At 48.0% G+C, this 13,834-nt stretch overlaps 1 protein-coding gene across 15 annotated transcripts in view; it reads left to right on the top strand.

The window, feature by feature from the left end:
* The window catches only part of APBB2 (amyloid beta precursor protein binding family B member 2), a 377,881-nt gene that overhangs the window by 341,150 nt on the left and 22,897 nt on the right, over positions 1 to 13,834 (top strand). For 9 of the 15 annotated variants that reach the window (XM_023519597.1, XM_023519598.1, XM_023519600.1 and 6 more), the window contains one exon: positions 10,849 to 10,854. The exons of the other annotated variants lie outside the window; for them this stretch is intronic. In XM_023519597.1, the coding sequence (XP_023375365.1) occupies positions 10,849 to 10,854 (6 nt within the window). The remainder of the gene's footprint in view (positions 1 to 10,848; positions 10,855 to 13,834) is intronic. 15 annotated transcript variants of the gene reach the window in all.

Below are 13,834 nucleotides of genomic sequence, written 5' to 3'. Positions count from 1 at the left end.
AGGCAGGAGACTCGCTTGAGCCCAGGAGTTGGAGGTTGCTATGAGCTGTAATGCCACAGCACTCTACCCAGGGGGACAGCTTGAGGCACTGTCTCAAAAAAAAAAAAAAGAAAAAGAAAAAGAAAATCACCAACAGTGTGAGGCATCAGCAGGTAGCTTGTTACTCTCTGGGTCAGGAGGCAGTCCATCCTAAGGGGTGACATTTCCTGCCGGCTTGAAGGCAGAGAAGAAGCCAGCCACCTGGGGAGAGCAGGAAGTTCTGAGGAAGAGGAGCACTCAGCAGGTTTAGGGTTTGAGGGGAGGCCAGTGTGGCTGGAGCTGGGAGAGAGGAGGCCAGCAGTCTGGAATGGTGGCGACAAGATCAGACAAAGCTTGTAGGTGATGGCTGAAGGTCACGATGAGATTCCTTCATTAGTAGTACCCAGGGGAATGCCGTGATCTCATTTATTTTATAAAGAAAAATCTCAAGGAATGCTCTTAAGGGGACTGGACACTGGGGCAGGAGCGGAAGCGGAGGGACCAGGTGGCCAGTCCTGGTCCAGGAGAGATTAGCGACATGGTGGAGGGCACAGAGAGCAGCTGGGTCGGGAAGACTGCATTACAGAGGTTGAACTGGCAGGGTTGATGGTAGAGCACGCAGGAAGGGGAATGCTGTAGGCCACACCTGGATTCTTACACTGGTTGATTTCTGTTGGAGACACATTCGTATCAAATACAAATCATGACTGTTCAAGAACTAAGTTATTAAGTAGTGGAGCGACTCCTTTGAATTGGTGTTGTGTCAAGACCTTGACTTAATTTTTCTTCCAAAGTGTGGATGAACAAAGATGTCCAGTGGAGTCTTAGGTGTTTAGTCCTTTTGCCCAGACATTTTTATCCTCTGATGCCCTGACGCCTCTTTTTTTTTTTCTTTGCAGTTTTTGGCCGGGGCTGGGTTTGAACCTGCCACCTCTGGCATATGGGGCTGGCGCCCTACTCCTTTGAGCCACAGGCGCTGCTCCTGACTGTTCTTCTTAACTAGTTATCAGATTATTAAGCATCCTTATTTTTTCTGGCATAAAAATAAAGGATCAAAGAGGAGAGGTTTAAGCCTTAATGTGTAGGGGATTATTCTACCTGTGCTCCCAGCTTTTTCAGAAATCAATGATAATTGTGTTTGAAGCTGTTATTTCACATGCAGCATCCTCTGTGGTTGCCACAACTGGTATCCTCTTGTAAATAGAACTTGCTCTGTGTGTATTTCAAATCAAAAAGAGTTGACTGATGTCTTTACAACTTCACAGGAAATTCATTGAACATTTTGGGAGTTAGAAAAGCCATTTCTGTATGTCTGTAAAGTAGAAAAACATTAATTCCTGATAAGATTTTCTGCCCCCTCCTTCTAGCTACAGAATTGTGAACTTGAAAGCTTATGGCATCTTTGTCAGTAGTTTGGTTTAAAAATCAACTTTAAGCTCAGCGCCTGTAGCTCAAGCAGCTGGGGCGCCAGCCACATACACCATAGCTGGCGGGTTTGAATCCAGCCCAGGCCAGCCAAACAGCAATGACTGACAACCAAAAAATATCCGGGCGTTGTGGTGGGCACCTGTAGTCCCAGCTACTTGGGAGGCTGAGGCAAGAGAATCACTTAAGCCCAGGAGTTGGAGGTTGCTGTGAGCTGTGATGCGACAGTACCCTACCCAGGGCGACAGCTTGAGACTCTGTCTCAAAAAAAAAAAAATTCACTTTCGTTTTGTTTTGGCAAAAAAAAAAAAAAGCATATATATATTGGCCCTGAAAATATTCCTTCTGCAGTCAGTATTTTGAGCAGACGGGAAGGGGCAGAAGTGACTGGGGCTGCCAGCCTTTCTGATCTGGAAAACTGGACTTGTTACCCTACAACGTGTAAGCTTGTCTGCGGATGAATAAATTATGACAGTTGAAATAATTATGATAGAGGAAAAGCTGCAGCCAAGAGCACAGTTGACAACTGGGGCCATGTTGGCCTGATTCTGTCACGGCAAAGCGTGTATCTTTTTCCAAGTTACCTGAAAATGCTGTTTTTGAGGATTCTGGTGTGCTTTTTTTTTCAGTCCCCTACGCCTTGAAACATTCTAAGAATCAGAGGCTGCTAATGACCTTTTTGAAATACAGTGGCTGGGAGAGAGACATACAGGGTATGCTGTTCACGTGTAGGGCATCCAGGTCAGATTTCAGTTGAGCAAAAGATTTTTTTGGTTCTAAAGAATCTACTAATTGGGTTCGGCGCCTGTGGCTCAAGTGGCTAAGGCGCCAGCCACATACACCTAAGGTGGCGGGTTTGAATCCAGCCCGGACCTGCCAAAACAACAATGATTGCTGCAACCAAAAAATAGCCGGGCACTGTGGCGGGCATCTGTGGTCCCAGCTACTTGGGAGGCTGAGGCAGGAGACTCACGTGAGCCTAGGAGTTGGAAGTTGCTGTGAGCTGTGATGCCACGGCACTCTACCCAGGGAGATAGCTTGAGGCTCTGTCTCAAAAAAAAAAAGAATCTGCTAATTGGAAAAGCTCTTATTCCTGCATCTTGATGGAATAGTTTCTAGCAGCCCTGGAGTTTGTCACCTGTCACAAGAATCATTCCATCATCTCAGCCAGTCACAGGGCCCCATGCTTGATCTACACTCTGCCGTTAACCTTGATAACTGAATTTTTAACAAGGAGCCTAGTGTTTTCGTGTCTCAGCCCTGAATGGGATCATCTTCTAGAGCAGGGGTTGGCCAGCCTTCTCTGTGAAAGGCCAGATTATTAAATATTTGAGGCTCTGGGGCCCACAGGGTCTCTGCATCAACTCAGCTTTGTGGTTGTAGCACAGAAGCTGCTGCAGCCTTGCCCTGGGTGAATGGGTGTGGTTGCGTTCCAGTGACCCTTCATTTACAAAACAGTCACAGAGCTGATTTGGAGTCAGAATTTGCCAATCCCAGATTGAAGGCACCTGAGTGGAATCCACAGTGATTATTGAAATAGGGTTATTTGGAAGTGCTGAAAACTAAGATTTCCTGCAGGAGGTCAGGCTGTTTCCACTGTTCCCACCCTGGAGCCTCTTCTCTATGATGGTATGTTTGTTCTAGTTGTCAAATATGAACAAACAATGCGAACAGTGTTGCAAAGCCAGGCACCCTAGTGCCAACCTATAGTCCCAGCTGCTTGGGAGGCTAAGGCAGGAGGATTGCTTGAGCCCAGGAATTTGAGGCCAGCCTCAGCAACTAGCAAGACCCCATCTACCCCATCCTCCTCTCTGTGCTCCTCTGGGCTCAGGGTTCTGCCTCTAGACCACCTCCCACTTCATGAAATACCTCTAGTTTAAAAGGAGGCCACAATTTTAAATAAGCCAAATTAAGGAAGGAACTGGGGAATTACAAGGGTAAATGTGAAAATATACAATGTCACCATAACCACTCTTGCTCAGTAATGGGAATTTACCCTTCTCTACAAAAAAATTAAAAGTAGCCAGGCCTGGTGGCAGGCACCTGTAGTCGGAGCTGCTTGGAAGGCTGAGGCAGGAGGATCCCTGGAGCCCAGGAGTTTAAGGTTGCCGTGAGCTAGGATGACATAACTGCACCCTAGCCAAGTTGACAGATTTTTGTCTCATAAAATAAAAAAAGTTAATTCCTGCCGTGATACCCTAGCCTGTCTGGGGGGCTCTGTGGCCCCCGTCCTGTAGCTGCTCAGTCCTTTGCAGGTGTGGAATGTGTTATCTTGCCACTTTGCCCCAACTGATAAACAGAACTTTCTCTCTTTTAGAGTACAAATATAAAGAAAATTATCTGGAGATGAATCTAGATAGAAATCAATATACAAGGGAAGTTTATATATTGGATTTTTTTTTAAGAGCAAAGAAGCTGTTTTTCATTTAGACGTATGTTCCAAAGAATGAACCTGGTTAAGGGTTCTGGAGACATCATTGTTATTTCTGCTGGAGATGAGTTGCTTTGCTTTTAAATAGAGTCACAGAGATTAGTAATCTTCTCAGAATCAGGTGTTTTATTAACATTGGTACAGATGACCTGAAAGTAAGATGAACCGAAGTCATTTTGAAAGTACCATCTATGACTCAGCGCCTGTGGCTCGGGTGGCTAGGGCGCCAGCCACATACACCTGAGGTGGCAGGTTCGAATCCAGCCCAGGCCCACCAAAACAACAGTGACAGCTGCAACCAAAAAATAGCCAGGCATTGTGGCAGGCACCTGTGGTCCCAGCTGCTTGGGAGGCTGAGGCAGGAGACTCGCTTGAGCCCAGGAGTTGGAGGTTGCTGTGAGCTGTGAGGCCACGGTACTCTGCCCAGGGGGACAGCTTGAGGCTCTGTCTCAAAAAAAAAAAAAAAAAGAAAGAAAGTACCATCTATGACAGACAAGAGCTGGGGAGGGAGCAACCCAGCCAGCCCCCAGCTGTTTGCAGCATCATTCCCTGAGGTGTTTCCAACATGATCAGGAATGAAGGAGAGGACCTCTTTTTGCCCCACTTAGTTATTCATTCAAAAATATTTATCAACTCGGCACCTGTAGCTCAAGTGGCTAGGGCGCCAGCCCCATACACCGGAGCTGGTGGATTCCAATCCAGCCCAGGCCTGCCAAACAACAATAACAACTACAACCAAAAAATAGCCAGGCGTTGTGGCAGGCACCTGTAGTCCCAGCTACTTGGGAGGCTAAGGCAAGAGAATCACTGAAGCCCAAGAGTTTGAGGTGCTGTGAGCTGTGATACCATGGCACTCTACCAAGGGTGACATAGTGAGACTATCTCCAAAAAGAATTGATTGCCCACTCTGTGCACAACATGTTACACAAACAGACAGAAAGGTTCCCGCTAACACAGACTTGAACTTTTTTGGTGGGGAAAGGAAAGGGCAGAGGATAAACAAATACACAGGGTGGTTTCAGGTTGTTGTGAGTGTGGACAGTGACTGGGGTTCCCCAGGGGTCTTTTGGAGGCAAGAGAGGATCAGAAGAACCTGGGAATGAGCATTTCCGGCAGGGGGACCAGCCAGACCTGTGGCTCCTCCACCCGGCCGGGACGGGCTTGTGTGTTTCCCAGCAGAAGGGTCCTGGTGTGACTCATGGTGGGGAACTGGTTGGGGGTAGAGAACTATGAGCACAACAGGATGAGTGGCTGCTGAACGGAGAATGAAAGGAAGATAGCTGAAACCAAGCACAGCACTTAATTACCGTCACCAGCTCCTGCAGTGGTGGGACCTGAAGTCCAGCAGGGACAGAGAAGACAGCAGAGGCCATCTCTCCAGCACGGAGACAGCTGCTTAACTGGGGAAAGAGAGGGAGGCTCGGGTGCCAAGTACCCCAGGCCACGTGACAGACGCCCAGCGCCCAGCGAGGAGGCCTGTTTGTGGGTCCACTACTTGCTAGCTGTGGGGTTTTGAGAAGGTTATCTTAGTTCCCTGAACTTAGGATTCCTCATTTATAACAGGAAAGGTGTGATGCTTCCCCTGCCAGAGCTGACTGTGCGGCTGGGTGACAATGCACCAAGAAGTGTCACTAGTCAGTGGTCATCAGCCTCCGTGGTGCTGGCATCTGCTTTTCTTTAGGTCTGATTGAGTTTACAGAATATCAGGAATGCTAGTATCTACCTGGAAGTTAACAAAGTTGGCTTTCTGTGTTACCTGGTATTCCTTCCAACTGCATAAAGAAATCCCCTTGAAAATTCAGAAATCAATTTAAGGATGTGCCTTCCCCACAAGAGGCCCTCTACCTGGCTGGGTTTAACGAGGTTTTATCCTGGAGTCTTGTCTGGACCTTGCCAGAAGCGTGTGTCCTTATGGCTCCTCTTACTTGGAAACCACCGTGCCCGAGGAGAGCTGTCATCTTTTCTGCTCTATATGAGTCCTACACCTTCACGGGTTACTGTGACTTCATATAGGAGCCTTCTGGGTGTGGAATATTTGTTGTTTTTGTTTTATCCTGTTCCCTTTCAGAAAGGAAGCCAGCCCAAGTTTTCACCATTCAAGTACAACTCACATAAACTTAATCCTTCAGTTATACCCTAAGCAAGGAGTATCCAACATTTTTTTTATCTATGCCACACATTGAAAGAATAAGAGTTGTCCTGGGCCACACATTAAATACACAAACACTAATGAAAACTAATCAGCAAAAAAATGGTCTGTCCATACTTTTCGAGATACCCAACACAACAGCAAAACAAACAAACAAAAAAAAAAGTCCTGACAAGATCAGCATGTGGTCCACAGGTCTACTGGTTGGACACCTCTGCTAAATGTTACAAAATTGAAAACAGGCTGGCGCCGTAGCTTAGTGAGTAGGGCGCCAGCCCAGGCCTGCTAAACAACAATGACTACTGCAACAACAACAAAAAATGGCTGGGTGTTGTAGCAGGCGCCTGTGGTCCCAGCTACTCGGGAAGCTGAGGCAAGAGAATCACTTAAGCCCAAGAATTTGAGGTTGCTGTGAGCTGTGATGCTACGGCACTCTACCGAGGGTGATGTAGTAAGACTTTGTCTCAAAAAAAAAAAAAAAATTGAAAACAAAACCTGGCAGGAGTTACCTCCCCCTCAGAACTAAATGTAAGTTGTGTGTGTATTCTTATTTCTCTTTGGTATTCAGAGAAGCAAGGTCTTTGTGTTTTATTTATTGTAATATAGCACAGATGAAAGCTGAAGCTCATTAATTCTCCCTGTCTTCAAAAATAGAGTTTAAGAAATTCTCATTTTCTGGATTCTTGTCAATATCCTTCTCCCCCCCCCACCCCCATTAGTAGGCTGACTGGTAACTATTGTGTCTTCTCACCCTTGGCATGAGAAAGTCCTTTGTATAGAAGAATGTGCCTTGAATTTCAATAACCTAACTGCTTTAAATCCTAGCCGTACACTTCAACATTCTGGAACTTTGCCCCTACCTGGTGCTGGTGGGCAGGATGGAGGTGGGGGGCGCTGGCTTTGGAAAGGAGGCACCTTTGGGCAAAGGCAGGTATTCTTGTTGCTGTTTGGTCCTGGGAAGGATGGAACTTTTTCCCTGAGCTGAATTCTCTGAATATCATCAGAAACCAGATGGTAAATTTGCATAAATTTGGTATTCATTTCAGTTCAGAGGCCTTTTACCTGCAGGGTACAGATTCTAAAGGGGTCTGTGAGTGAGTTTCAGGAATCACTGAACATTCCCAGTACCACCCATCTTCAAAATTGTGCATAAAATTATGAGTTCATGCACCTTTTTTTGGAGTGCTTACATCAGATTCCAAAAGGTGCCACCCATGGTTCAAAACAGACCAGCGACCTTTCCTTCGTCTTGGCTGGCTCCCCCCTCACTCCAGGCAGTGTGCACCGCCCAGCCTGCACGTCAGGGCCATGCTGTGAGCCCCCACCCGGGAAGAGTTCACCTGTATTAAACTAATGTCACTTCCACAGCGCTCTCCGGCCATGACCCCCCCTCGTACAGATGAAGAAACTGAAGAACAAAGAGGCTCCCACGCCTTGACCAAAGGGCAACAACTAGTAAATGCCAGACATTCAAAAAACTTACAACTGGAGGGGAAAAAATAAACTGTCAGGAGCTGGTGCAAGAATTTTTATGACATAAAGTTTCATGCGGTTTGCTTTTCTTGTCATATGGATCTGTGCTCAGGAGACTCCCAGTGACGCAAGACAAGCGTCAAACTTAGCATGCATGGGAACCTCTGCGAGAATGGGGGCGGGGAGGCCACTGGCAGGCCCTGGTCTTGGGTGCTCCGTCCATGAAAAGTGGGCGGCTGTGTGTGGCGTAAGAAGTAAGTGGCTGTGGCCAGGAAGAAGAGATAGCATCCTCTCCCTAAAAGCTAACACGGACATTGTCATCCTGGCGTGCTGGGCTTTTTTGAGGAATTTCCTCTTCATTTAGATTCCAGTTACACACGCCAAGTGGTTCTGTTATTTCGGGCTTATATTAAGGAAAACATTGCCGATTACTCCCACATTCATTTTCCCGGGAAACAGTGTGGAGAGCATGCTGATCAGGCAGCTTTGGGGTGTGCGGCTCATGTGGAATTAATCTTGGGGTTTAATTCTTCCCACCGGCATCTTGTACAGCGAGGAGAGAGTAAGCTCACGCCCGACTCTAAATTTAGCCGTCTCCACTCTCAGAAATGGCTCGTCTTGTGCAGGAACTCCGCTGGATCTTTGAATGACATTTCCGAGATCTCTCTGAGGTCTCTGTTTATGGCTGGTTTTCACTTTGGTACTTGTATCAAGCCCTGTTTATTAACCCCCCAAAGAATTAATGGCGTTCAAAGTTTGCATTATCATATTTCCAAGTTCTGCCTTCAGGGAAAAACATGTATTAATGGTACTTCCTTAAGTGAATCACTAGCCATGGGTCTGGTTTTTTTAAAACTCCAAGACTATAGTAATAATTATACACAAAGGAAACCTTGTATTCTCAGGTTTTTTAGATTTTAAAAGTTCTTATCATATACTAGGCGTAGGCTTTTTATTAAGAATAAGAAATTAAAAGCGTTTGGCCTAAATCACAAGTGAGTCAAAGCGCTAACATTATTTTTCTGATGCAAAGCTGCACCCTGGGAAGTTCCTAGAGTTTCTGTTCCTGGATAAGAAATCCAAGACTCAGGAGGGTTATGACTTACATGATGTTACGCAGCCATCTACTCAAACGGATTGGAATCCAGGGCTCTCAATGCTTTGCTGATGATCGAAATTGCCTGTGGTTGGCTGTGCTGGGCAGGGCCGAGGTGGTGTCAGCCGGACCTGACTGGGAGGTGACTCTCCGTCCTTCTGGGGGAGGTGGTGTCCACAGATCTGAGAGGGCCGCCACTACGTCTCCAGGTGGCTCCTCCCTCGGGAGACAGTCCATCTCCAGGCTGCCCAGCATGACCCAGCTGAAGTACAACTGGCAGGTGACTTAGCAGTGATGCCGCCGTGATGCTGGCTGTGGCAGCTGTGTTGTGTGCCTGGCACTCTATACATGTATCCCTTCATTTAATTTCCTTCTCGTGATGACTCTGAGCCAGGAGTCCTTATCCCCTTTTCACTGATGAGGAAACAGGCCCCAGGGCCCACACCACGTAACACAGCGCGCCTGGTGCCCAGAGGGAGCCCAGGAGATTTGTGTTGAGTGACCAAAGAGCAGGTAAGTAGCATCCCAGAGGAACATGCCACCGCCTGGACTTGAGCTCAGCTGTCTGCCTCTTCAGCCTCTACAGCCTCGCCTGTTAGAATTTTCCACCACCTCTCCCTGCAGAAAATTCACCAAAGGGGAAGAGATTCTCCGTTCCTCTAAAACTCTAGGATCTTTGCCAGACCCTCTGCCTGCCCTTGAACACCTGTGCATAGGGCCTTTCTGGGTATATCATTTAGGAGACAGACCAGTAGAGCACTCTCCAGGGCCATGTAGAAGTGTAGGGTACCCACTGTGGGGCATCTAAGAGGGCTGGAATCTGAGAGTCCTGCCACCCAGGGTTGAGCTCTGTCTTCCCCAGATCCCAGCCGTGTTACTTTGGCCAAGTGCCTTAACCTCTCTGAACTTGTTTCCTCATCTGTTGGGGAGAACAGTAATACTGACCTTGTCCAGTGGCTGGTAGGGGCCATGTGGAGCCAGAGCTCACCTTAAGGGTGGTTGTTGGGTTTATTAGTCTCATTACCTGTGCCTTGGGGCATGCTTGTGACAGTGGTTTCCCTCAAATGTTGAGGTAGGTGTTTACATATTTTTATCTCAAGTCATAAGTGTTTATAATTTTAGAACAAAATCTTCCATAATCTCCCCTCCAGATTACAGTTGACAGTTTGGGTATTATGTTCTGGAATTTTTACTATGTGTGTGTTAAAATACATGTTCGAACATTATGTTTCTCATATGAGACATCCCAGCGTGCCTGGTCATTGTTCTGTGTCAGGGTGTCGCTCCCTGCCTTTCCAAGCGTTGACTGTGCATTTCACTGTCTGATGCACTTGGTGGCCCACGCGTGGTTTTGGCCCCAGGCCTGCAGGGCTCTGCTGGCCGCTCCATGACCCTGGCCACAGAGTGCCCAAGAAGAGAGCGGGTCTCCGTGATCACCAGCTTGTCCCCTTCCTCCTCAGTCTAGTTGCCCTGAGTTCAGTGCGTGCATGTGACCAACCTCTGCCCTTGGGCCCTTGCAGATCAGCTGTGACAAGGCCAGAGGGAGCGGTGAGCACGGAGGGTTAAGGGGGTAGGTGACTTCATTAGGGTCCCAGATGGCTCAGGGCAGCTCTGGGGATGGAAGTCCAAGCGTGAGCCCCAAACCTAGAGCTGCTCTCCCCTCCCCGTTCCCTTCCCTCTTCCCTGGCTGGGCCCTGAGCCCCCCTCTACGCTTTCATCCACTGTCCCTCCCACCTCTGCCCTGCCCTCCTACACTGCCTCCCTCCCGTCACCTTCTGAGGATGCATCTCAGTGGAAGGTCCTGGGTTCAGCGTCGTAGCTTTATTAATACAGTGTCGGGAGAGTCAGAGGAACAGGTGAGGTGGGGTCCACGTCATTGTTTCTGGATGTTGTTCAGTGGAAGCAGGTGGAGCTGGAAAATGAAGATGCGTGCTCTGCCAGTGTTGACTGCGAATAGTTTCCTGTATTTGACTGAGATATTTTAAGCTTGATTACCTCCCCCGGTTGATATGTTGCCTCTGTAAATTCAGCTGGCGTCTCTTGGCTTCATCGTAACGTAGCTCAAAATACACACTCCTGGGCAATAGAGTTCAGCTAAAAAAAGCCCTGAAAGGCTATTAATTGCTGCAAAGTTGGGGAGTGAGAGGGACTGTCAGCGCGGAGCTGTGTTAGGGGGCTGTGTTGCCCGCGGGATGCCGCGTGAATGCTAACGTGTTGTTTCTGCTCTGTTCCCTCCTCATGCCTGCCCGGATTCAGCGAGAGGTAACCAGCCGATTTTCACTTCTCCCCTCCGTGGTGTCTTCCGTGTCTGGCCCAGCTCACCTGCTTTCTTCATGCCGCCTTCCCATCTCATAGCCACCCTTATCTTCCAAAGGCAGAACTTTGTTTTGTTTCATTTAACCTTTATCACCAGCATTTAAAATAACTCATGGTCACTAATCCTCTGCTGTGTTTGACCCTATGTGGGGAAGGTGATGGGCCGAGTGAGCCCGTGGAATGACAGGGTCACTGTTGCTAATAGCTGAAAAAAAATCTAAGCAGCGTGCCAGGGAGTAAACACATGGAGATATTCAGGTTACACGCTATGGTGTAGAAAGAGGCTTTTCGTGCTTCTTGAAAAATTAATATCAGTGCCTACATTATGTATTCTCTAGAGTGCTCCTGAGGTTCGGCACTAGGCTGCTAGCCAGAAGCACCGGCTCCACTTTGTTATCAATTATTCGTCAAAATACATGGATTTTTCTCCTCCTTCCCCACCAGAGAAGGATGTAGCAATGAAAAGCCTGTTTGCTTGGGGGCTTTTAGCTCCACTGTCCCATAGTTCTGTCATTTAATAAAAACTCCATTTGGGATGGAAGAAGGGAGTTTTGAGATTTTTCCCCTTGAATGAATGGTCATGGTTACTGCTAGGCCAAGTGCAGAGAGCCGGAGGCCATCTCCTTTGTGTGGGGTCCTCAGGTGGACGCCCCCATGGACTGGGGGCTGGGAAAGCCAACCAGCCTGCCAGGTCTGGCGTCAAACCATTCCGGTCTCTGCCGTTGTGACTGCCTCCAGCTGTTTTTGTCCCTGTGATGAGCTGCTGTCATTGCCCAGTGCTCAGAAGGAGACTGCCCAGGCTGGGTGGGTGACACTTCTAGGATGGGTCTTCCAGAGGCTGTGATGAGGAGAATTTGCATAAACTGAGTTTTAAATCAGTTTAAGGAGACCTGGCCTGGGGAGATGGAGGAAGGTTCTGGAGGAGGAAGGCCGTGCGTGCAGGTGCGATCTCTCTCATCTAAAATATCGACAAGCCCCCTGTGAGTCAGTGGCGAGGCTGTTTCCAGATGTTTGCTGTAATAGTTCCTACCTGTTTATTCAAGCCTCTTCCCTGGGGAAGCAGTTATGCCGAATATTAACGGCAAGACTCCATTCTAGAGGGGGCTACAAATTCTGCTTCACCCAAACCACCTTGATTGTTACAAGGGGTAGAATTTCAAATCTGCCATTTACACGATTCATGTGTCTCATGAAAGGGACTGAAAATTCCCTGCCAAGAAAATGTGTCCATCCAGGTTTCTGGTAGTTGGGATTCTCCTTTCAGGAGTTAAGGCCTTAGCATCTTCTCGGACTTGCCAAGAAAGGGAGAGACGGTGAAGGTTACCACGCTGGGGTCTGGGCTTTGTAAAATTAGGGGTGCCTGCATATGGTACGAGTGACACGGGGTTATTTAAAAAAACAAAAAAACCAAACTCCTTGGGTTGTGTGTGTGGAACATTCTGGATTGATAGAGGGAAGAAATTTCTCGTGTCCTTTCTCTGTCTTCCCTGTTCCTCCCACTTCTGAAATAAAATTTTCAAAGTTTAATAAGAAACTTAGAGCATGGATCTTGGAAAGAGGGCTCATTCTTCCTCCAGGCTTCGTACAACCTGTCACCTGCCCAGGTTTGGGGAGCGCCCAGGTGTCCTCACGTGGGCCACCTTCCGAACTCCATTTTGGATCTTGTGCTGGGGCCCGTAGGGGTGAAAGAGAGAGGAGAGAGAGCCCCGCGCGTCCCGGGTCTAGACGTGCGGTGGGGCTGACTCCCTTGGCTGCTGCTTCATCCTTATTTGCGAGTGCACCTGCCCAGACTCGGACAGGGAGGGGTGTTGAAGCTTCAGCAGAAGATGAGCCGGGAGGAAAGGGCAGTTGGGTATATTTTTGTAAGCCTTAGTATAAATGATGTGGCTGCAATATTTATTAAAACGTTCCTCGTGGAATAGGAGACAGTATTTCAATGTGGGCTTTTTTTCTTTGACGTTTTATTCTTCATTTATAACATGAACTACCATTTATTGAATGCCTATCATGTGCCCACCTTCCCAAACTTCTCTGCATAAAACATACCATGTATTAGCTGGGCGCAGTGGCTCATGCCTGTAATCCCATCACTCTGCCTGAGCTCAGGAGTTCAAGACTAACATGAGCCAGAGCAAGACCCCATGTCTAAAAATAGGCGGGTGTTAGGGCGGGCGCCTGTAGTCCCAGCTACTCGGGAGGCTGAGGCAAGAGGATCGCTTAAGCCCAAGAGTCTCTGAGGTGGTTGTGACGCCAGGGCACTCTTCTGAGGGCACCAAAATGAAACTGTCTCAAACCAAACAAAAACATACCGTGTATTTGACCTGAGAAAATATGGGTGATGGGAAAGATGTCATCAAGCTGTGGAGCAGAGGAGAAGGGAATGCAAAGTCGGTTTTGATGGAAGAACCAGAAGGGCACGTTCCATCGGTGGTCATGCTGCTGAGCAGGTAGCTTGTGTGCTTTCCCAGAAAGCACAACCTGACTTACAAGAAAGCTAGGTTCAGGCTCGGCACCCGTAGCACAGTGTATAGCTGGACACATACATCGAGGATGGTGGGATAGATGGGCACAATGACAATTGCAAGAAAAAATAGCGGGGCGTTGTGGCGGGTGCCTGTAGTCCCAGCTACTCGGGAGGCTGAGACAAGAGAATCGCTTACGCCCAAGAGTTGGAGGCTGCTGTGAGCTGTGATGCCACCGCATTCTACCGAGGGCAACGTACTAAGACTCTATCTCAAAAAAAAAAAAAAGGCAAAGTTCATCTTATTGTTTAGAAAAAATAGATATTTCACGTCACTAAGAGCGTTCCACCAGCCGAGCAGGCCACTTGGTTAATAAAATGAGATTCCTTATCACTGAAATGCACAGGCCCCTGCTGGCACTGCTACACAAGGGACTTTAAGAAGTCAGCCTGAGGCTCGGCGCC

The sequence above is a fragment of the Otolemur garnettii genome, unplaced genomic scaffold (genome assembly GCF_000181295.1).
Source record: "Otolemur garnettii isolate 467f Iridium unplaced genomic scaffold, OtoGar3 scaffold00181, whole genome shotgun sequence".
NCBI lineage: Eukaryota > Metazoa > Chordata > Mammalia > Primates > Galagidae > Otolemur > Otolemur garnettii.
Note: the sequence above shows the minus strand (reverse complement) of the source record. Positions and strands in the feature narration are given on the sequence as shown.